Source organism: Microtus pennsylvanicus, chromosome 9, assembly GCF_037038515.1.
Source record: "Microtus pennsylvanicus isolate mMicPen1 chromosome 9, mMicPen1.hap1, whole genome shotgun sequence".
Lineage (NCBI taxonomy): Eukaryota > Metazoa > Chordata > Mammalia > Rodentia > Cricetidae > Microtus > Microtus pennsylvanicus.
In genome coordinates, this window is record NC_134587.1 from 47,594,401 (window position 1) to 47,617,957 (window position 23,557).

The following is a 23,557-nucleotide window of genomic DNA, read 5'->3' on the forward strand; positions in this document are numbered from 1 at the left end:
CCCCGACCCCTGGGCCGCTGGACACAGCACTACTGTATGGAGCGAAACTTTTCCTAAAGAGAGGTGGCTTTTCAGGATATCTAGTAGGTGAGGACATGTCTAATAAGCCATCTATTAATAAGAAGAAGGCGCATAAAGATTCTCCGAGCGTCACTGCCAACTGGTGAAGCAAATGTCAGGATAAGAACAATAGAGATGAGGTCATCACCTACCTGTAATTGTCATTTTGCTGGTCATACCTCACTAAGGCAAAAATATCTGTGGGGATAGTCAAGGCAATTCATCAGTATCCTTGATGCTCACACCTGACAGCTTGGGCCCTGAAAATCCTTGCTGTAGAAGAGTTCTTGAGTGAGCCTTTCTGTGACTAGGCACCTTCTGCTCTTAGGTTGGGACAGAAAGCCACCTTTTTAGGACAGACAGCCTTGGAGAAGACACATCAGAGCCCCGTGTCTGGGGTTAGCTTCTGTGTGCTCTCCTGCTGGGAAAGGGTTAGATGACTCTCCCAAAGCAGCAGCCAGCAGAACCAAAGGAGCAGTTCCCTTGCCTGGAACCCGAAAGGGATCCTGTCATGCATGACTCATGGATTTCATCCACACATTCTGAGATGGGAAAACAATCGCAGTGTTTCTACCGTGCACCTTCCCTCTCCTCCTGCTGTGGCAGACAAAACAGCACCAGAGAACAAGCCAAGGCAGCTGGTAGTAGCTTCAAAGCAGAGTCGACTCTGCTTGGGCTGGAGCCCGAAGTGTCCAGAATAGCTCAACTGCTCAGGTGTGGATCAGTGGCAGAGCATTTGCCTAACACGTGGGAGGCCTGGGTTCCATCCAGCACTTAAGAAAAAAGGATAAATATGTTATGGGACTTCCATCTCAATATAACTCTTAAAAAAAACAAACTCAAACAGTACAACCACCTGCACGGAGCAGTTTTTTGCCTGCCCTGCCCTCCTTTCTCATGGCCAGCCCTGCTGCTGTCTAGGGCTGAAGCCAGCAGCCTCGGGTACTCACTCCTACGCTCTGTGAGATGAACTCACATTAACTGTCTTTTGGTTCTTTTTAGAATCCCATGTGTCAAGTCCAGTGTGGAGAATCTCTGACACCACAAATCCCCGTCTTCCCTGCTCCACTCAGAGAACTTTTCTGTCAGGCAAGAAAAATCACCATAAAAACGGGAACTGTTAGTGCCAGACAATGAATGGGGGCACCAGGGCGTAAGCAGGGTGAGCAAAGATACTCACATGGCTGGCTTCCACTTACTTGTCATCTCCTACCCTGGGGAAGAAATCTGGCCATTTCTACTTTTAAACATTTCCTTGCAAGTTCAGTTTCAGGAGACAGTCAGAATATAGGGAGCAGCGTCACCCACAGACACAGGAGGCACAGGACCCTGTTTCTGGGTAGAGGTGTGGTGAGCTCAGGCTTCATTCTGAAAATGCTACTGCATGTCCTTTGCTTGCTGTGGCTAACCTACTGAGTCACCGCCTTTGAGTTCTGCTCTTGTGGTCTGTGACCATGGCAAATGAACAATGGCTAAAGTCTGCTGGCGGACCAGGATGAGAAACACATGCCCTGGGGTTGTCTGGCTGAGCACTGAGGTCACTCCCCCATCATGCCCTGGGGCTGCCTGGCTGAGCACTGAGGTCACCCCTCCATCTACAGACAGTCTGAGCTGAGCAGGACTAGGTAAAGTGAACATCATGAATTCAACCATGTCTCATCCTTCAGTTTAGCAGCTACCATCAGGCCTTAGAGTAAATTCTCTCTCTCTCTCTCTCTCTCTCTCTCTCTCTCTCTCTCTCTCTCTCTCTCTCTCTCTCTCTGTTTTTTTGAGACAGGGTTTTTCTGTGTAGCTTTGGAGCCTCTCTTGGAACTCGCTCTGTAGACCAGGCTGGCCTGGAACTCACAGAGATCCACCTACCTCTGCCTCCTAACTGCTGGGATTAAAGGTGTGCGCCACCACCCAGCATTAGAATAATTTTTCATGGTGACCCTCTGCCTCAGCCTCTTGAGTGCTATGATTATAGATATGAGCAGCATGCCCAGATATTTTTTTCATATTTGAGACTAGATTTTGCTATGTAGACCCTCCTTCCCAGGCCTTCAGTGTGTGGGGACTTTTGTACTTGAGGTCAACTTCCCAGAGGATCCACTACTTATTCTTCAGATTCATTCATGACCAGTGGATAACGGGATGCTCCCCTCATTTCAGAGACTTTCTGAGAAAAGGGAAGACATTTTGGAAGTTAAAGCTGGGTGTAGTAGCATGTATTTGTGGTCTCAGCACCCAGAGGTCAGAGGCAGGGAGGCTAAGTTCTAGACTCCCTGAGGGTTAGCTGTGGAATACTCTTCTGCCCTCAGCATGGCTGATGGGCTCAGGAACACAGCTGTAGTGGCTACCTGCCCAAGACTAGGCCATAACCATTCCACCATGGACAGGGAGGGATTCATGAGGCCCTACCCCTTCCCTGAAGAGCTGTAGGCAATTAACAGTGGCTGGGATAGAGTCCTAGCCTCAGTGGTGGAGCTACTGGTAAGCTGCCTTTGCTCAAATAAATGTTTCCCAATGCTTATGCAAGCAGGGCATGACCAAGGTCATATGTATGTGCGACCTTGAGAAAGTCAGGGCATGACCAAGGTCGTATGTGTGTGCGACCCTGAGAAAGTCAGGGCATGACCAAGGTCATATGTGTGTGTGACCCTGAGAAAGTCAGGGCATGACCAAGGTGATATGTGTGTGTGACCCCGAGAAAGTCAGGGCATGACCAATGTCATATGTGTGTGCGACCCTGAGAAAGTCAGGGTAGGACCAAGGTCATATGTGTGTGTGACCCTGAGAAAGTCAGGGTAGTCCAAGGTCATATGTGTGTGTGACCCTGAGAAAGTCCGGGTAGGACCGAGAATTACTCCCCACCACTGCAGAAGTGGGAAAGAGTTCGGAGAAGGACAGTGCAGTGCTTAGGCAAAAATTCCCCAACAATGTGTCAGGCTGGCCACCCCGGACGCATCTGTCACCAAGGTCTGGTGAGGCTGCTGAGCTGGAGCACTTATGCAGGCCCAGGATACGTGTAAAATGGGAGCGGATCATTGAAGGCTTAAAGGCGGGAGAAGATTCCTCTCCTTCCTGGAACACGATGGTGACAATATCATTTCCGATGTGGCGTTTCCTTTCCACCTGTGAGGAGCATAAACAATGCGGTGAGAAGAGCTGCTCCCCCAGGGCACACTCAGGTAAAGCGCACTGCAGCAAGCCGCCACAGCCGCCACAGCCCCACCACTATGCCCTGACAAACTGTCTGCGTGACTCTCCCAGTGAGGCTTCTTCATTTCCTCTGGTCACCCCCAGCTCATGCCTCCTTGCCAGCCTCAGGACCTCCATTCCCAACAAACATTACTGCTTCTATCATGTTTAACAGGCTTCCTCATCCCCAGAGCTGTATTTGAGGTCCAAACAGGAGCACAGGAGGCCTACATGAGGGTGTCGGGGAGAGCACAGACATATACCGGGGCTTCAAGCAGGCTATTGTGTGCCCTGCCATTGATCTACACTACCAGCTCACCTTAGTAATTTGCACGTTCATACTTGGTGACAAAACGTCTCTACAGAATTTGATCTCATGTAGACAAACATGCATACATACATACACACATACAAACAGAATAAATCAGTCAGTCACAAATAAGTAAATAAAAGGGCAGTCAGCTTTTCTCTCATTTCTCTCAGAACATATGCTTTTGGGGGGCCTGAGCCAGTGAAGAAGTGTTGATGAGGGAATCACTGAGAGACCTTGGAAAGCCTTCAGACTCCATGCTGTGGGGAAGGGCGGCTCTGCCTATGTCTCTGTCGAGCCTCTATTCCATGCCATAAACTCCTGGAGAAATGGCTCAGTGATTAAGGGTACTGCCTGCTCTACCAACTGAGCTGGTGTGTCTGTGTGTGTATGTGTGCATCTTTGTATATATTGTGTAGATATGTGTGCAATTACGTATTGTAGTGATACTTCATTTGTATTTAATAAAGCTTGCCTGAAGATCAGAGAGCAAAAGAGCTGCTCTTTTACTCTTACAGACAGGCAGTGGTGACACACACCTTCAATCCCAGTAGCCACACTAATTTGCCATAGAAACTGGGCAGTAGTAGTGGTGCACACCTTTAATCCCAGCACTAGATAGGAATATAAGAGGAGGAGACAGCTCTCAGTCTCATTCTGAGGATTCCTGGAGGCAGGATTGCCATTTCAGACTGAGGTAGAGGTAACAGTGGCTGGTTGTTTTGCTTTTCTGACCTTCAGGTTGAACCCCAATATCTGTCTCTGGGTTTTTATTAATTGTGCTATAACTGCTTTTTCAGGGGACCTGAGATCAATTCCCAGCACTGACATTAGGCTGCACACAGTAGCCTGTAATTCCAGTTGCAGGGTAACTCATGTGGTACACAGACACATTCAGGCAAAACACCCCCTCCTGCCCCCACAAAAAGTTTAAAAAGTAAGGAAGCAGGGAGGAAGATCAGGAGTTCAAGGCCAGCTTCAGTTACACAGTGAGTTCTAGGTTAATCTGAGCTGCATGTGACGGTGTCTCTAAAAACAAATGTAACAACAGGGATGAAGAGAGACCTCAGTGGCTAACTGGGCATGCTGCTCCCGCAGAGGGCTGAGATTGCATTCCCAGCACCAATGCCTGTGGCTCATAACAACCTGCATTTCCACCTCCAGGGGATCTGATGCTCTCTTTTGGTCTCTATGTGTGCTGCACTATGTGTGCACACATAATCAAAAAAAAAAAGCAAACAAAAAGGAGTGAATCAGACATATACACTATAGCACAACCCTTAAAAATAAGGAGACTACTTAGACGCCAGTTTCTAAAGACCATATATTGGGCTGGAGAGATGGCTCAGAGGTTAAAAGCACTGACTGCTCTTGCAGTTCAGTTCCTAGTACCCACTTGGTGGCTCACAGCCATCTGTCACTTCAGTTCACTGGATCTGGCATGGGCTCCATTGTGGGCTCCTGCATGGACATAGTACACTTATATTCAGGCACACACACACACACACACACACACACACACACACACACACACACAGTGCATATACATACAAACAGGCAAAACACTTATACACATTTAAAACAAACCAAACTCCAGCAGCCCACATCTTTGTTGTATCTAAATTCCAATAAGTCGGAAATTTTTTTTTTCCTAAAAATGGCCAACCTCTAGATGGGGAAGGAGAACTCCGGGGGACATTCCCAGCATGGCCAGCTCATGCAGACACTCAAGGTTAACTTCAACATCAGTGTGAAAGCCACTTTTAACACTACATAACCATCTATCTTAGAACTCCTCTTGACGTGATAAACACAATCGACCAAAATCATCTTGGGGAGGAAAGGGTTTATTTCAGCTTACAGCTGCCACACTTCCATCTGAGGAAGTCAGGCAGGAGCTGATGCACAGGCCATGGAGGAGCGCTTCTTACTGGCTTGTCCCATGCCTTGCTCAGTCTGTGTGGGTTTTTTTGGGGGGGGGTTGGTTTGTTTTTTTTCTTGAGACAGGGTTTCTCTGTGTAGCCTGGCTGTCCTGGAACTTGCTCTGTAGACTAGGTTGGCCTCTGCCTCCTGAGTGTGCCACCACCTCATGGCTACAGCCTGTGTCCTTATAGCAGCCAGGACCACCAGCCCAGGGATGACACCACCCAATGGGTTGGGCCTTCCCACATCAATTATCAATTTAAAAAATGCACCACAGGCCACTCTGGTGAGAGTATTTTCTGAATTGAGGTTCCCTCCTCCCAAATGACTCTAGTTTGTGCTGGGTTGACAGAAACTAGCCAGCTCACCAACTTACTTCATGCTCTAGAATCTCATTCTGACAAGGCCAAAGGCACACTGAGCGAAGCCACAGGGTGAAGGCATGTTACATACAGGACAGTCTGTAAGGCTTCTTGTGGTTTGAGGGGGTCTCCCAGTTACATGTGCTAGAAGCCTGCCTCCCAGCATGGTGTTGCTATGGGGTGGTGGTGGTGGTGTTTTGAGAGGCGGGGCCTGGTAGACGGTGATGAGGTTTTGGGAGGGGTTAATGCTTTTCTCGTGGGAGTTCATTTTTGCTCACTTAGGTCTGTCTGGAACCTAACCTGGATTTCTCATGCTTCCTCTTTGCCATGCAATTTCTTTTACATCTGCACCAACATGACGACACCATGAGTATCTCACTAAAGCCCAGTAAGCATCAGTGTTCTCAAAGCTACATGACTCTGAGCGGAATGAACCTCTTTTCTTTATAAAGTACCCAGTCCTCAAGTATTTGGTTATGGCAACACAACATAGACTAGTGAGTCTTTAAAACCACAGTCACACATGTACAAGTACATATATGTGTACACCATACGGTCACTAGCATCTCTGACCCTTCTTTAGGTGACAGAGGCAGTAACAATATGCTTCCTAAGCCTTGTTCACCGTTCACACACACACTATAAAAAGTGTCAGAACTGGCCCTGGTAACTGAAGCCAGGCTCACAGTAACACACCTAGTCTCTAATTTATAAATCATTGCAATGGTCATCCCACATTCAGTCACTGTCTGACGGCTGTGTTTTCAAAGCCCCTGTGGTCACAAGTACCTGCTGTCTGTTCTCTTTGGAATACGGCAACATGGTGGAAACGTGAAACATGACCTCATGCCCTTGGTACACAGTATAGACTGAGTGGCTCCCTGTGGTGTTATCTGTAAAACACAAGAACACAGTCAGTGGGCATACAGAAGAAGGGTGCAGTGCACAGTCCCTGTGGTGTTATCTGTAAAACACGAGAATGCAGTCAGGGTTATACAGAAGAAGGGTGCAGTGCACAGTCCCTGTGGTGTTATCTGTAAAACACAAGAATGCAGTCAGGGTTATACAGAAGAAGGGTGCAGTGCACAGTCCCTGTGGTGTTATCTGTAAAACACAAGAATGCAGTCAGGGTTATACAGAAGAAGGGTGCGGTGCACAGTCCCTGTGGTGTTATCTGTAAAACACGAGAATGCACTCAGGGTTATACAGAAGAAGGGTGCAGTGCACAGTCCCTGTGGTGTTATCTGTAAAACACGAGAATGCACTCAGGGTTATACAGAAGAAGGCGTGCAGTGAGTGCACAGTACATTCTCAAATCTGTGCTGGTGAGCAGGAGTAGATCACCTGAATGCCAACTCTGCCCTTCCCTCGAGGCTCCTGCCCATGAGGAAAGACCTCGCTCACATTCTCTAAGCTCCCTGCTGCCTGCTGAACATCTAGCTTATAATACAGGAAGTCAGGAAAAGTCTGGCTAGTAAGGGAGAGCATGCTGCAGCACCCCCTTCCTGCGGCTGTGGGGTAAGGGGTACAATTCTCCCATGCTGATGCGGCTGTGACGCCCACAAAATCAAGTTGAGGGTTCTGAAGGTCTGTGCTTGATTAAAGGCATAGGCTCTGAAGGTAGATGGACTAGGACCCGAGTTTTCATTGGCTGTATCGCTCCCGTGCCCCTCCCCCAAATTAAAGCTTTATCACTTTTTGTAATTCAATTTTTAGAACTATGTTATGCTGTGTTCGTATGTGTGTGCGCCTGTGTGGGAGTCAGAGGTCTGTGTCCGCTGTCTTCTTCAGTTGCTCTCCAGGTCTGGCTGTGGATTTAAAGCCAGTATATCAGTTATCTTTTGCTGTATAAGCTTTTCCTAAAGTTGGTGGATTAAATCAATGACTAACGCTTATTTTTAAAGATTTAAGTATTTTTAATGTTTTTTTTTTGAGACAGGGTTTCTCTGTAGCTTTGAAGCCTGTCCCGGAACTAGCTCTTGTCTACCAGACTGGCCTCGAACTCACAGAGATCCACCTGCCTCTGCCTCCCGAGTGCTGGGATTAAAGGCATGTGCCACCACAGCCTGGCTGATTTACATATTTTTATGTGTTTGAGTGTTTTGCCTGCATGTATGTTTGTGCACCAAGTATATACAGTGCCCATGGAGTCCAAAAGAAGGTATCAGATCACCTAGAACTGGAGTTACAGTTTCTCTGATCCTATTTTATTTATTTATTTGTTTATTTATTTATTTATTAATTATGTATACAATATTCTGTCTGTGTGTATGCTTGCAGGCCAGAAGAGGGAACCAGACCTCATTACAGATGGTTGTGAGCCACCATGTGGTTGCTGGGAATTGAACTCAGGACCTTTGGAAGAGCAGGCAATGCTCTTAACCTCTGAGCCATCTCTCCAGCCCCTCTGATCCTGTTTCTTAATTTGAAAATGAGGACAGTAGTATCTAGCTCTCAGGGATGCAGGGAAGACTCAGCAAGATGGTCCCTGAGAAGTGCTAACCTAGCAGGAGAGCTGGGCTATGAGACGGCTCAGTAGATGGCGGTCAGGACCACCACAGTGAGCTGAGAGCTGACCACGGTGCTGAGCTTGGGAGCCCATCACATACAGGAGAAAGTTTGTCAGAGGGAGGCTGGGTGGCACCTTCCACCTCTGAACTGGTACCAAAGGCATTTCCATGGCAGTCCTCATGCATTGCTCTCATGCTGAATTTGTGGGGACTTCCAGGAAGACAGGCTCCTAGACAGCCTGCTCCCTCTAGATTATCTTCCCTTCAGGTCTGCCCTAAGGGACCCTCACTACTCTCCTACTCAGTGACATACAAGGGGACTTCAAACTCCCTACAGGGCCATCCCTTCCCTTCTCTAGTCTGTGTTGCAACCTTCTTGGTCCCTCTGCTCCTTCCAGCCAGAAAGATATTCTCTTAGTTTCTAGAATAGCACACCATGTTCTCTCCTGCCTCAGGGACTTCACAGATGTTCCCTGTTTGGAATTCTTTCCTCAAGACTCCAACTGTTCCCACTCATCACTCCCGGGTTCCCTCGGAGAAGTGTTCTACTCCCCAGACTTGGCAGAGTGCCTGTGGCACTCTCCATGCGGCTCCTGGTTCCTGTGAGCAGTGACTGCCAAGCTATTTCATAACCGTTACCTGTGTGCCGCCTGTGCTGCCCAGGGGTCTGTCGGCTTTATGCATAGGCAGGGACCATGCTGCTTTAAGCATACTGACCGCAGAGACCAGCAGGGTCTTGGAACACATGGTGCTCATTGGTAAATATAGCTATGGGACAACTGAGTCTTGCGTTGTAAGTGCCCCTTGATGCGGGGAACCACAGTGGTAGCAGGTGATATATATGATATGATATGATGATATATGATACCAGGCGGTATAGCCTTATGAGATTCTACAACAGATGATCCTTCCTTGATGGAAATGCCATTCATTTGCGCATGACTTTATGTGTTTATTGATCATGTCTCCTGGTGCGTCCCATGGGTCTTATAAAGTCAGTGGAGTTGACGATCATGCCCAGTGACCCATGTCAGATTGGGGATGACCCTCAAGTAACAGAATTTTACTAATTCCAACAAGGGGCAAGCTTACTTTTGGTATCCAGACCGCCACGGTAGCCTGTCCAGCCCTTTAGAGTAATGGTGTCTCCGAGGAGATTCAAAAATTTTTGAAAAGCTTCACTTCCAATTTCTGCAAGAAAAGGCAAGGGATGAGAAAAGCATCGATCTCTGGTCAATGGACAGTGAGGCGGTGTTGATGTGCACAGTGTCAAAACACGAGGTCACATTGCCTTCCACCTGGGGGCCATGAGGAGGCCGAGGGAGGAAAACAGATCCAGATGAACCAGGTTCTACTGTGCTTTGCCCAGTGATAAACAGGGCTGTAACATGAAGATTACAAATACAGGGAGAGGAAACTGTCTTTACAGTCACTCAACCAGAACCAGCGAGGAAAGACCTTGTACTCTGTAGAACCAGATTCTCCAAATTCATGTGAGAATCCTCCCCTCCCAGCTGTGTTCCCCAGGGCCCATCGCAGGGACCCATAGACGTCAGGTGATCAGTAAAATACTTGGCAAACAAATGAAACTGGTCCTTAGGAAACTCTGTAAGCCGCCTCCTGGGATTGGAGATGCCAGCCCAATCAAATATTCAGTTTCAGCTGCAGGAAAGCAGCAAAGAGCAGGGTCTCTCTCAGCAGGGGTGAGGTGAAGGGCAGGGTCTTCCTCAGCAGGGGTGGGGAGGGGCTGCTCACCATTGCTGAACATCTCGTCGTCTGTAAGTTGTCCATCTTTGGCAAAAAGAACCCCGAATTTGAAATTCACAGAGCCCTTACAATGAGACAGCAAAAGACATGCAAGTTAATTTTATCACTGAAGCACACAGAGTTTTAAGGTACAGTGTTTGCATTTCGGATCAGTGCAGTCGCAAGAGTGGACACTTGGGGGAGTCCTTCCTCCCATGAGTCCCAACTGACCATTGTTAGTAAGAGACTCTCATATTTCTAAAGCTTACAAAATAGCTAGCAGGTGAGGCGATCCATTTCTCTACCAGTCCAGCTGTAATTTCATTATTGCTGACATCAGGAGGATTCCAAGCCCGAGCAGGGGCAGCAGGGTACTGATGACAAACGGCCACAGGCACTCATGGGTCTGGCACCACATTCTGATCCACCCGTCAGCAACAGTTCCCAGAAGACTAGGGGAGCTAATTGTAACTCAGAGCCAAACATAACAATCTTAGACTAAAGTCTGGTAGGCTCTTCTAGAAATAGATATGGAAATTGTGGGCAATTTATATGAAAAGCTCGCCCCCACTCCTGAAGATATTTAATCTGAACAAGTCACAGATGTGCAAATGAAAGACAAAGCAAGCCAAGCAAGCACGGCTATTCCCAGTTTGAGTTTATGATTCTCAGCTCTGCAGAGGACTCATAGAATCCGACCCTGCAGAAAGGACCAACACCAATGTGTGATGGAAGCTGCTTCAGGGAAGAGAAGACGACAGAGGAATGGAGTCAGGGGGCAGAAAGACGGGCAGCTGTTACTCTTTAAAGACTTGGTTATTACTTATGTGTTTGTTACGTGTGGCCACAATTCATTATCATATATGTATGTGGTGGTTCTATGCATCACACAAGTCCATGTGCCCGCAGAAGAGGGCTCCTTGGAGCTGGAGTTACAGGCAGCATGAGCTGCTGGATGTGAGCGCTGGGAACCAAACCTGAGTTCTCTGCACAAGCAGTACAACTTCTTAATTGCTGAGCCTTCTCTCTAGCCCCTCCACTTTGTGTTCTTAATGATTTTGTCCTAATCTGGGCGGGGATTTGTATGTCACTCTCTATACTTCTGTGCGTGCTTGCATTACGTAATAATAAAAGCCCATTGCCGGAAGAACATCAGCATTAAAAAGCCGACTGACCCGCCACTAGGCGAAGGATTCTGGGTGTTGGTCGGTCAAGGTGCGAGTGATCTAGAGTACTAGCCAATGGGGCCAGGGGTGGGAGGTCAAGGAAGAACACCAGGACTCAGAAGTGAAGTGGTAAAATTAAGACTCTGAAAACCCAGCCTGTCGATGGCTCAGTGATTGAAGTATTCATCACACATGCAAGAGAACTAGAATCCAGATCCCCAGAACCCACATGGATGTGTGCTAGGTATGATAAGGTGCCTGCCTTCCTAAGCCCAGAAACGCAGAGAGTTAGGGGATCCCCAAAGCAAGTTGGCTAGCAAAAGTGAATGGTTTAGGGAGCTCTGTATTTGACTCAGAGATCCTGACTCAATGAATAAGGTAGAAGAGGGACAGTGGATGAGTCCTGATGTCAACCCAAGGCATCTATGTGTAAGTGCACATGTACCCAAACACGCACAAACATGCACACACTGCACACACATATACTTCCGAAAAGAAAAAGAAAAGAATCTGAAAAGCCATGCCTGAGGCTGTGCTTCAAAACCTTTCTCTCCCTAATACACCTGGCAAATAGGTACATGCCCTGCAGTGACTTTCTGTACAGACAGAAGTAAAGAGGGCGTTGCTACCTCAACCCTAAACCCAGAACTCTTCCCCAGCAGACGAGCCTCAGCTCCAACAGCAATTTCCAGAGAGGTCACCTACCACTGCCACCATTCACCCTTTATGCCATTATCCCCACTATAATTTTTTCCTCTAAGACTGGGTTTCTCTGTGTAGCCCTGGTTGTCCTGGAACTCACTCTGTAGACCAGGCTGGCCTTGAACTCACAGAGATTCACCTTCCTCTGCCTCCCAGGGCTGGGATTAAAAATGTGTGCCACCATTGCCCAGCCCTCACTATAATTCTTATCTTGTATATGTCTCTGTTTCTCACTGGAGCCTGAGTTGCTGGAAGATGACCCCAGACTTTAATTAGTATTGAGTTTGCAGAGCAAGCACAGGGCTGGGGACAAATGTGGCATCATCACTGCGTAAGGAGCAAGGAAAACAGCAAAGGTGGACAGAAAGCACTTGCTTTTTCTCCACTGGCCAGCTTTTGGCTGTTTTTTTGGGGGAGATTTTTTTTAAAGGCTTACTTTCTTGTTTTAAGTTGTATGTGTGGCAGCGTGTGCATATGACTTCAGGTGTTCATGGAGGCCTGAGGTGGGAGACCCCTGAAGCTGGAATTACAGGAGGTAGTATGGGTTGCCTAAGTGGGCGTTGGGAACCAAACTCGGGCTCCATGAAGAGCAGCATACTCTTAATCACTGGGCTAACCCTCCAGCCCTGATCTCTGCAGTTTCATCGGGGACCTCTACCTATTCAGGTTTCTTTTTTCTTTCTTTTTTTTTTTTTTTTGCTTTTTCGAGATAGGGTTTCTCTGTGGTTTTGGAGCCTGTCCTGGAACTAGCTCTTGTAGACCAGGCTGGTCTCGAACTCACAGAGATCCGCCTGCCTCTTCCTCCCAAGTGCTGGGATTAAAGGCGTGCGCCACCACCACCTGGCCCTATTCAGGTTTCTACGGCCATCACTTTTCTTCCTTATCTGGAGAAATGACAGTAATCATGTGTCTCCAAGATGGAGGCACCTCTTCTGTTCTTGCTCCCTCTTAAAAAGCACCCATAACCAGGTGATGGTGGTGCATGCTTTTCATCCCAGCACTCAGGAGGCAGAGACAGGTGGATCTCTGTGAGTTCAAGGCCAACCCGGTCTACAGAGTGATTTCCAGGACAACAGGCTCCAATGCTACAGAGAAACCCTGTCTTGAAAAACCAAACCACCACCACCACAACAACAAAAGCACCCATAGAAATCTGTAGTCTAGCAGATAGCCCTGTTAGAGCAATCACAAAACGTCTGAAGCACTGGTCCTCCAAACTTGGCCTCCAGGCATCGGGAGCCCTGGAGGGGTTGCTAGAAGATGACTGGCTCACGGTCCAGTGTTTCCAGCTCACTAGGTCTGGTATCTGCCTTGAAAGTTTGCATCAAAAAGGTTCCCATGAGATGCTCTTGCTGCTGTCCCGAAAGCAGACTGAGAACCAGTGGACAAAGGGAACAAACTGGGAGGCTTCTAGGCGGCCCAGGATCAGGTTCAACTGATCTGATAGACAGTAAGCACAGGGCAGAAGGACTAGGTGAACTAGCAAGTTGTTAGGACCAGAAAGGGCCCACAGCCCACAGACAGGGACGTCCAGGGAAGAAGAGACTTGCCAAAGACTGGTTATAAGTGAGCAACAGACTAGAGCTGGGATCTAGGCCTCCTGACTTTTGACCATGGTTCTTGCCAATAGCACATAGTGTTCCCAGGACAGGTCTGTGCTGAGCAAAGCTGAGAAGAGCACAGGCAGAGATGGGGCCTTCATGTCAGTAGCCAAAACTTCATGCAACTTCACGGGGCTGTTGTGAGGCTGGCAGTGTGCTACGGGTACCCTGGCTGAGGCCTTGGAGGGGCTGGGTTTGTAAGACACGTTATCCCAGCCAGGCTCAGGCAGCGCAAAGTCTTAGGGCGTGGAGGGTGCAGGACGGGGACTGCCCAGGTTCCCTGGCATACAGAGATTTCTAGTCTCCTAGGCCACTTACAAGGAGAGCATGACTCCAGGTTTGCCACGATGGCCCTGGCCTGCATCTCTCTTCTCTGCTGTCTCCAGAGAGTCCCAGTTTAAATGAGAAATTGTATAGAACTTTCTGCTTCAGGAACATTCCAGAAGACTGGTGTTGTTTTAAGTTCTTGAATATTCTAGGACTCTCCGGAAATAATCTGGTAGTTGAGGCTTCCTGAATGATGCCCACCATGAGTGGAAAACATTCATCTGTTTTCAAAAACCAGGGTGTCGGTCAACATAATGAGCTGTTTCGTACTTTAGAAGAGATAGTTTGATCTGGGACTACTGGATCATAACAGCATTTTGAGGGCTGTAGGGAGTTTTCCAGGTCCCAAGTTCAGTCTGGGCCCCTGGAGGGAGCTGCCTGCTGGAGAGTATAGGCACTGATCTCCTCAGGACTCGGTCCTGCTCAAGCACAGAAACAGGCACATTTGTCATTTCTATTTGTTTGGAAGTTAAAATATTTCTAAATTTAAAAAAGATCTATTTTATGTGCATACATGTTTGCCTGCATATATACATGTGTGCTTGGTGCCTGTGGAGGCCTGAAGAGGGTATTGGAACTGGAGTTATAGATGGTTGTGAGCCACTATGTCGGTGCTAGGAACTGAACCTGCCCTGCGTGCCCTTAACTGCTGAGCCACTTGTCCAGCCCCTAGTTCTAACTTTATCTACGGAATTAATTCTCTAAATCATATTCTTTCTGTAAAAAGGGAAGTCTGAGCAGAAACTCCCAGTGAATCCAGAAGAATCGCTGGCACTAAGAAAGGATGGCCTTATTAAAAAAAAAAAAAAAAAAAAAAAAAAAAAAAAAAAAAACCAGCCCTGCTGGTTCCCGGATACTGCTGCCGGTACAGTGTCCTGGCTAGCATTATGTCAGCTTGACACAGCTAAAGTCGCCTGAAAGGAGGGAGCTTCAACTGAGAAAATGCCTTTGTAATCTGGCTGGGCATTTTCTTAATTAGTGATTGATTGGGGAGGGCCCAGCCCATTGTGGGTGGGAATATCCCTGGGCTGGTGATCCTGGGTTCTATACGAAAGCAGGTCGAGCAAGCCAATAACAGCTCTCTGTGGCGTCTGCATCAGCTCTCACCTCCAGGTACTAGCCCTGTTTGAGTTCCTTCAATGATGAACAGCGATGTGGAAGCATAAGCCAACTAAACCTTTTCCGCCCCAATCTACTTCTGGTCATTGTGTTTCATCACAGCAATAGTAACTCAAGCTGAGACAATCTCTGTACTTACAGGGGTCCGCCTGCTTGCAGTTCACTGGTTCCCCCTTGCGTGTACTACAACATAGAGCCCCACGTCTCTTGTGGGGATGGCTGTCTGTGCCGTCATGAGCACAGGTCACCACCTTCATTATCAGTGTTCCATATTAAGTTCTGTTTTCTGTTTTTCCTGCCCATCATCACAACTCATAGTTTATTACTAGGATGGACTAGAACCAAGGTCAGTGTTCCATATTAAGTTCTGTTTTCTGTTTTTCCTGCCCATCATCACAACTCATAGTTTATGACTAGGATGGACTAGAATCAAGGTCAGTGTTCCCTACTGATTCTAGATGAGAAACTGCACGATTAAATGGGAAGGCTTGGCCACCATCTCTCAGAAAGGCTCTGATGGATGGTGCCTCTGCTCGCCCCTCCAAGTCATCAACAAAGGATAAGGAGACAAAATTGAGAAACAGAGATCTGGCCTGTACAGTGAAGGCCAGAGATGAAGTGGGTGTTATCAACACGCTGGAGTGGCTGTGCCAAAGCCACTGAGACATTTGAGCTCAGGAGATTTTATAAAGCTATGTCAACTAGGTGAGGAGATAGATTATACTTGGGGTATCAGAAATGGAGGAGTTAGGACTTTATTAAGTTTGACCCAAGCAACCAGACAAATGATATTTTCATTTCTGTTACAGATAATATGCACAAGCCACCAATTCCTTACTCAGTTATTTCCACGACGCACACAGGCACATGCACAGAAAAGTGAACGTGCGCACACGTGCACATCATACACACACACACACACACACACACACACACTGGGGGTAACAAACTATGGAAATGATCCCTGAAAGTATAGTCTTCACTGGGGGTAACGAAATGAAGCATGCAGATCTCTTTGGCATCTAGTGCAGTAAAATGTGTGGTTAAGGCACAGACATTCTAGTTGAATGGAAATGAGCCCCTCTTTACACTGCATTCATACATTATGCAGATTTAAGTACACTGGTCTATAGATAGCTGTACGAAAGTTCTGAAGGAGACCTTGGACAAGCCCTTCAGAAAGGCCTCTGTGAGTACAAGCCCACACTGCAGATGACCAACGTGTGATTCAAAGATAAGGCAGTGCTCACAGAAAAGGGGCTGCACTCACAGTGAAGCTCACAGAGAAAGGGCTGTGCTCACAGAGTAGGAGCTGTGCTCACAGAGAAAGGGCTGTGCTCACAGAGAAGGGACGCCACTGGCTGCTAAGGGGCAGGGACAGATCCGCTGATAGACTACTCACCTCTTGCTCTTCCAGAACCAGCAAGTCCTGTCAAGGAAAGTTTCAGAAGTTATATTTGTATATCGTGGTGATGACTGGATTTTGGTTCTCTGAGAACACCAAGCTTTACATACTCACACGATTTAATGCTATGACATTTTGGAAAAAACAGAAGTTGGTTATGGGATCTCTCTTTAAGGAACAACAAAACCAAAAGTAAACAACTGAAAACAAAACCCTGGTTGGGCCACCCATCTCTCAGAAAACCTCTGGAATTGGACACTAATCGCTGCTCACCCTCCCTGAATCAAGCACACTCACCGCTACAGGAAAGCATGCCTTTGGTAAGGAGACACAGCTGAGAACTAGAGACCTGAACACCAGAGCCAAAGGCGGACAGGAGGGTCAAGGAATTGGTCCGCTGCCTCTCATTGCTTGCTGCACACTACATCAGCTGCCTTGAAGAGACCCTCTCCTGGGTTAGCAGGAGCAGTGCAGACCCTAAAGAGTCCTGGCTTTGAGACCTTGCTTGCTCTGCTGCCTACAACTGTGTTGTGTACCAATCATTTGACCTATCTGGGTCTGTTCCTTACCCATTCTCTTGTCCTGTGCAGGTCACTGTGGAGAGTGACAGAGCGTGGGGGAGCGTGGGGGATGCCTGGCAAACAGGTTTTCGCACTCAGTTACTTCACAATGAACTTCGGAAGAAGTTGGCAAGCAGACACCAAGGCCAAGGACCCCAGCAGAGGTCACTGGGTGTGTGGAGGTGGGGAGGTGGCTCCAGTCAAGCCATGGCAGCCATGAGAATGGCCAGGAGGGCCAGGATAGAGAAGGAAGAGGCTGAGGGGCCCTCACCCTCCTTGTCACCCGGGAAGCTGACAATTCCTAAAGAAGTACATGAGACACACAAAGCTCTGCACCTTTTCTGACACAAGGGCTCTTTTGTTTGGAATGCGGTCATCATTGTTTTTTTTTTAATCCAGGGGAAAAAATAAAACTGTCATGTATTTTATACTTTTAGACACACTTCTTATTTGCACGTCATTACACACTTTATTGCAAGATCCTCTTTTCCATAATTTCCTTTGATCTCAACCACTGTGCCATGCAGCCGAGTTACTCCAGAATTACAGGTAAGGAACTGGAGATTCAGCAGAGCATGGGTTAAGGTCATGTGGCCTGGTTATTCTGACACCTGCAAGTACACAGCATGGTGAATAAGACACCAAGAGCTTCCCAGCGGCCTTTAGTCCGGCAGTGTCAGGACTGGGCACTCTGCTACTGTCCCAGGCCTGGTTGGGGCTTTCCTTGGTGGGCAGGCTGTGGGAGTCCCCAGGGGTCCAACATCCAGCCCTGGTGGCAGGAGAGATGTCACAGGCTACCAGGCCACATTCCCTTTGTATCTTCCTTGGTTTCGATTACATGCGCTTAGAAGTGGGTGCTCCTCTGGACTGAAATCTCAAGGTCCAAATCAGGAGCAGAAGGAGAGAGAGCACGAGCAAGGAACTCAGGACCGCGAGGGGCGCACCCACACATTGAGACAATGGGAATGTTCTATTGGGAACTCACCAAGGCCAGCTGGCCTGGGTCTGAAAAAGCATGGGATAAAACTGGACTCACTGAACATAGTGGACAATGAGGACTACTGAGAACTCAAGAACAATGGCAATGGGTTTTTGATCCTACTGCATGTACTGGCTTTGTGGGAGCCTAGGCAGTTTGGATGCTTACCTTACTAGACCTGGATGGAGGAAAATGGATGGGATCTAGAAAACATCGTATTGAGGTCACCCTGACCCAGAAAGACAATTTTCCTATGTACTCACTCATAAGTAGTTTTTAAACATAAAGCAAAGAAAACCAGCTTACACATCACAATCCCAGAGAACCCAGACAACAATGAGGACCCTAAGAGAGACATACATGGATCTAATCTACATGGGAAGTAGAAAAAGACAAGATCTTCTGAGTAAATTGGGAGAATGGGGATCATGGGAGAGGGTTGAAAGGGGAAGGGGAGGTAAAAGGAAGGGAGCAGAGAAAAATGTAGAGCTCAACAAAATCAATTTAAAAAAAAAGTGGGTGCTCCTGCCAGGCATCAATGCCAGGTCAACCAATGTCTATTTGGCAGCATTCAGAGTTTTAAAAATTCATTTCTGGATTTACGAGGAACAACTAGGTCTACTTTTGTTGTTTCCCAGTTTGTAATTTTAGCCTGAAAGGTCTAATTTTATGTCAGTAATGGTGTTTCTTAATAAAGTCCTAGTGATGTTGTTTTTCTTTGTGTCTGTGTGTACATGTCTGTGTGTGTATGTATGTATGTATGTATGTATGTATGGTGGGAGATGTGTATGTCACAGGTCATGTGTGGATGTCAGAACACAATCTGTGATGTTGGCTCTTGCTTTCCACATTGTCTGGCACTGGGTGTCTTACTGGTTTCCACTGTGTGCAGCAAGCTAAGCTGACCCATGGGCTTCTGAAGATTTTCCCATCTCTGCCTTTCCTCTTGCTGTTCGTGTGCTGTGATCACAGATGCTCACTACTGCTTTCAGTCAGCTCTGGGGATCTGAAATCATTCTTCAAACTTAACTAGTGCCAATCCCTGCTATTGTTTTATGGAATTTTGATTTTAAGCATCAGTTTGTAGCTAATATTAAGTTTTAAAAAAACAAATATTTGCCAGGCAGTGGTCATGCACACCTTTAATCCTAGCACTCAGGAGGCAGGGGGAGGTGGATTTCTGTGAGTTCAAGGCCAGCTTGGTCTACAGAGAAAGTTCCAGGACAGCAAAGGCTACCTTATGTCAAAAAAACAAAAAAACCCATAAGAACCACCACCGACAACAACAAAACAAAAACAAATATTAGATTTAAGAGGGTGCAATGTTATATATACTTAAGGTCCTAGACATGCTTTAAACATTCAGATTTAGTTCTATAGATGTTTATACAATCCCTGGTCACCAGGAAAGTCATGGACAACTGTCTAGGATTCAAGGTGATAGAGAGGCAGGAAGAAAACACAGAGATCCCACTTTCCACTTACTTAAAGCCAACTTAATCACACACATTGCTTCTGGAAGGAATCTGATCAAGAAAAACGTCACTGCATCCTAGCAAGCAGAAGCAGAGGGACAGTGTTCTAATAGGACCAGCCCCCTTCCTTCTCATAATGAGGCTGGTTCAGCTTCCACTCACTGTGTGGATCCTGTGACTGTGAAGAGCTCCTAGCAGTAACGCGCAGAAGCTGGGGCAGCTCTGACAGCATGACTTTGGGGACTGGGCCTCATACTCAGGCCCAGGGAGGCTCATGAGTGTTCCTCGGTAAGGGGGTGCACAGCTATAGGAGAGCATGAAACGGCTTTTCCATAGGCACAGAATGGTGATGTCAGTCGCAGGTACTGCCGACTCCTGTCTGGTCATCTGTTACTCTGTGGGAGGGAAGGCAGCTGATACACAGCACACCACAGGGCTGCCCCTCCAGGACTCTGGGGTGGGGTCTTCAGAGTGGGGATCACTCCCAGGCACCATGCTCTCAGCATTGCTGGGGCTAAGGCAGAAAAGGATGTGAGCTTGAGGCCAGCCTGGTTTATAAAGTGAGTTCTAGGTTAGCCTGGACTTTATGGTAAGATCCTGTCTTTTTTATAAAAAAAAACAAAACTAAGTTGTACAATGAAGCAGTAAAGACATACTGCTATGGATGTATTTATACTTCTAATTTGTTCTTAAGGTTTCCAAAGTCACTTTAAGCATAGTGTATCTTAAATTTGCTTAGTTGAACCTAACACACTAAATTTTGCTGAGTTTATTCTTGCAGGGCACAAATACTTGTTTATTTATTTATTTAGCATGTGTCTGTGTGTGCAGATGCACACAGTGCTTTGACACGCATGTGGAAATCAGTGACTTGCAGAAGTCACTTCTTTCCTTCTACTACCATGCTGTTCTGGTGGTCAAACAAATAGTATTTTATAAATTTTATAAAGGCATGAGGACATTCCACTCTGTATGTCCAGGTTTAGCAACGATGACCTCAATTCAAAGCTTACCTTTAAGGGATACAGAAAATAACTGTTTATGGTCTGCTCAGTCCTCCACATCTCATCTGAGGTACCCCCGCAAATGAACTCATCCACCTCACTCTGCTTACAGACCCTGCTGCCTCCTAGACACAGCTCAAGCTGCCTCTCAAGCTTCTTCTGTGTCATCTAGATGGGCACAGCCTACCTCCTGGAAGCTCAGCTTTGCTCTGCTGGCTGGCATCCTAGGGAGGATGGCCACAGTTCTAAAATTTCAGAGCTAAATCAGTTACAGCTGCACGATGAAGGTACAACTGCTCTCTTTCTCTCTCTCTCTCTCTCTCTCTCTCTCTCCACACACACACACACACACACACACACACACACACACACACACACACACACACCTCACCCTCATCATGACACCACACTTCCTTCTCTCTGGGCAGACCAGCCTGCCCTACCATCCTGGCAAGGTGAGACTGAGTCCACTCATTGCTATGAAGCCATAGCTTCCTTTACCTTTTGTATCTCGGGGTGAAAGATTTCCCGAGGGCCTTTCTCAAACTTGTCCAGGTTCATGGCACTGAAACAGAGCAAACAGAGTGATTCAGTGAGGTGGGAGCTGAAGCAAGAGTGAGTTCTCTGGAGAAATAGACAGTGTTGTCTAGAAGAGTCATGGTGGATTCTCTGAAGAGCCTGACATTGAAAACGCTGATCAGCAAGTGAAGGAACGGTGCGCGACTCCGTGAACGTCACCAACTGCCATGGGTAACTGTCCCTTCAGGACACCCATTCAGTGAGAGCGCGGCAGTCATCACGGACGGCAGTGTCAGGCATCCTTCTGTCCTGCTATTCTCCCAGATTGCTACTGACTTATTTATTGTTCTGTTATTGACAATTTCATACGTCTTCGATACCCTTTACTGCCGAGTCCCAGAGCCAGAGACACCTAGTTTAAACCCTGCAGTTAACTAGCTCTGCAGAGTCTCTCCTGCTCTCCGAGGCCTGAGTCCTCTTAGGGGAATGGAGGCAACCACAGGTGGACTTCATGCAGCCTAGTTAGAGTCAGTGAGCAGATGCTGGGAAGCATTCAGCACAGTGTCTGACAAAGAGGCTACTGTCATTAGGATGCAGTATCTTAGTTGGGGACAGAGTGACAGGCTCCACCTGAGTGGCAGCTTTCCCCAGGTCTGGGAGAGATTTGAGAGGGAGGTGGGAAACAGGGACAGGAGCCAGATGTTCCAATCCCTTCACTCGCTGTTCAGTGAAGAATAAGGCACATCCCCCCAGGAAGCCTTTGCTGATATCTGGGTTTCTATTTCAAAGTATAAAAATGAAATGAAAAGATTTCTTGATTTTCTTTCTAAACCTGAAGTATCCAAGCGAGCACAAGGAAAACAAACAAACACGCAGCAGGAGAAGGGCACAGCACAGAGGGAAGCTCAGCCACCACTGGAAACCCTGGCTTTGCTCTGAGTCTCCATTTCATCATTTGTCCTGCTCTCTGGGGCTGCCTTGGAGACTCTAGGAGGGAATGCCTGGCATGCCAGTCAAGGAAAGCGAATGCACAAGGATCCCAGGAACATGCAATCTACACGCATGGGCCTCTGACTGTCTGTGAGAACTCACCTTAAGATAGACTTCACAGACAGTGTCTTGGTGGGACTGTAAGGAAGGCATATTTTTTGCGTACCCTGGAAGAAACAAAGCACCATCAGTGATGAGTCTAAAGAGCCTCATCCGGTCGCTGTGGTAAAACCACATCTGTTCTTTCTCTCTACTCTGGCTGTCGGCACCCCTCTCTCTCATACAAACTTTTGGTTCTGAGCAGAACTCAACACACCAGGCCTCGAATCTTGGTACCATGGTAGACAGCTAAGCCAAAAGCAGTTGTTCAAGAGACAAGCCCAGTACAACTTGTGGGAGCTGACAATGGTATCTTCATGAGTAACTATGTGGACAGGGGCTGTGGACTTGAGGTTTTCTTCACTACAATCTGGCACAGCTCTCCTTTCCCATCTCCTGTCTGCAGCTTTCTAGAGTCAATATTTAAATAAAACCACTCTGTATTTTCTGGTAGAAACATCAAATGCCCTAGGTGGAGGCCTGTATCTGCACATACCAGGCAACCAGAGGTGAGCACTGTGCAGATTCAGAAGTACAGGCTGGACATGACCTGGTTTGTATAACAATGGATGTATGCATGCATGCACATGTGTGTTCACCTGCCAACATGCATGTGTAGAATCTCCCAGAAGGAGATATTATAACTTCTCTGAGCAGAAGACTTTGATCCTCCTCTTTGTGCCTGCTGTGTTTTCTGGGTGGAATTTCTACAGTGAGTCTGAAATTGTTTCTATATAAAAATCTTCCCCACGTGTTCAGACAACATCCATACAGTAGTGGGGATACTCACTAGCCTAGAGCGTGCGTTATCCTGGCTCCATCCCCAACACCTCAAAAACCAAGCACAGACATGCAGAAAGACTACTTGCAGAAGGGTTATGTGTTTGGTTGATCTTCTAGCTGCCTTTAGACAGAACGGGCTTGTGGGTGTGGAGGGCTGGACAGAGGCTGACAGCTGAACTTCCCACAGCCTTCACTGCCAGCTTGCAGTTACAGGAGTGTAGTAACTGGCTTCTGCTGATAATTCTGATTTTAATTTTCTCCCCTTCAATATTTCCATTTGTAGCTATGACCAAAACTTACCCGGCTGTTGGCCCACACGTTTAGCACCTATAGGAGAGGATTTAGATGGAGGCATGGACACTCTCTCAGTGGGATTAATGTTCCCAGTGGCCAGCCCTTGGCAGCTTTCACAATGTTTTGGAGCTTAAATGTCATGTCTACGCTTCTCTAATGGTGGCCAAGAGCAGCTCCACAAAATACTACTTTGTTAACTCTTGTTCCTTCTGCCTAGACTGTTCTCCAGCTTCCCCTTCTAGTTTGCCTGTGCTTACAGCATTTACCCTTCGGATCTCCATGCGGAAGATCTCCCTGACCTCATCTTCAGGGATCTCAGCATCTTCATTAGCTTTGTCACCTTCAGGGTGCTGACCACAGTCTATATGTAATACAGACAACTCCTTCAGAAACGGAAATAAGCCAGGTTTCCCCTGCGTTTGTCCTGCCTGCCTGCCCTTGCT

At 47.4% G+C, this 23,557-nt stretch overlaps 1 protein-coding gene across 7 annotated transcripts in view; it reads right to left on the minus strand.

Annotated features, from left to right (window-relative positions):
- Garnl3 (GTPase activating Rap/RanGAP domain like 3) overlaps positions 1-23,557 on the minus strand; it is a 146,405-nt gene that overhangs the window by 38,266 nt on the left and 84,582 nt on the right. For all 7 annotated transcript variants that reach the window (XM_075985910.1, XM_075985911.1, XM_075985908.1 and 4 more), the window contains 8 exons: positions 22,041-22,105; positions 20,931-20,994; positions 16,409-16,435; positions 10,101-10,176; positions 9,438-9,536; positions 6,625-6,728; positions 3,066-3,174; positions 213-258 (listed from right to left, as the gene is read on the minus strand). In XM_075985910.1, coding sequence (XP_075842025.1) covers positions 213-258; positions 3,066-3,174; positions 6,625-6,728; positions 9,438-9,536; positions 10,101-10,176; positions 16,409-16,435; positions 20,931-20,994; positions 22,041-22,105 — 590 coding nt within the window. The remainder of the gene's footprint in view (positions 1-212; positions 259-3,065; positions 3,175-6,624; positions 6,729-9,437; positions 9,537-10,100; positions 10,177-16,408; positions 16,436-20,930; positions 20,995-22,040; positions 22,106-23,557) is intronic.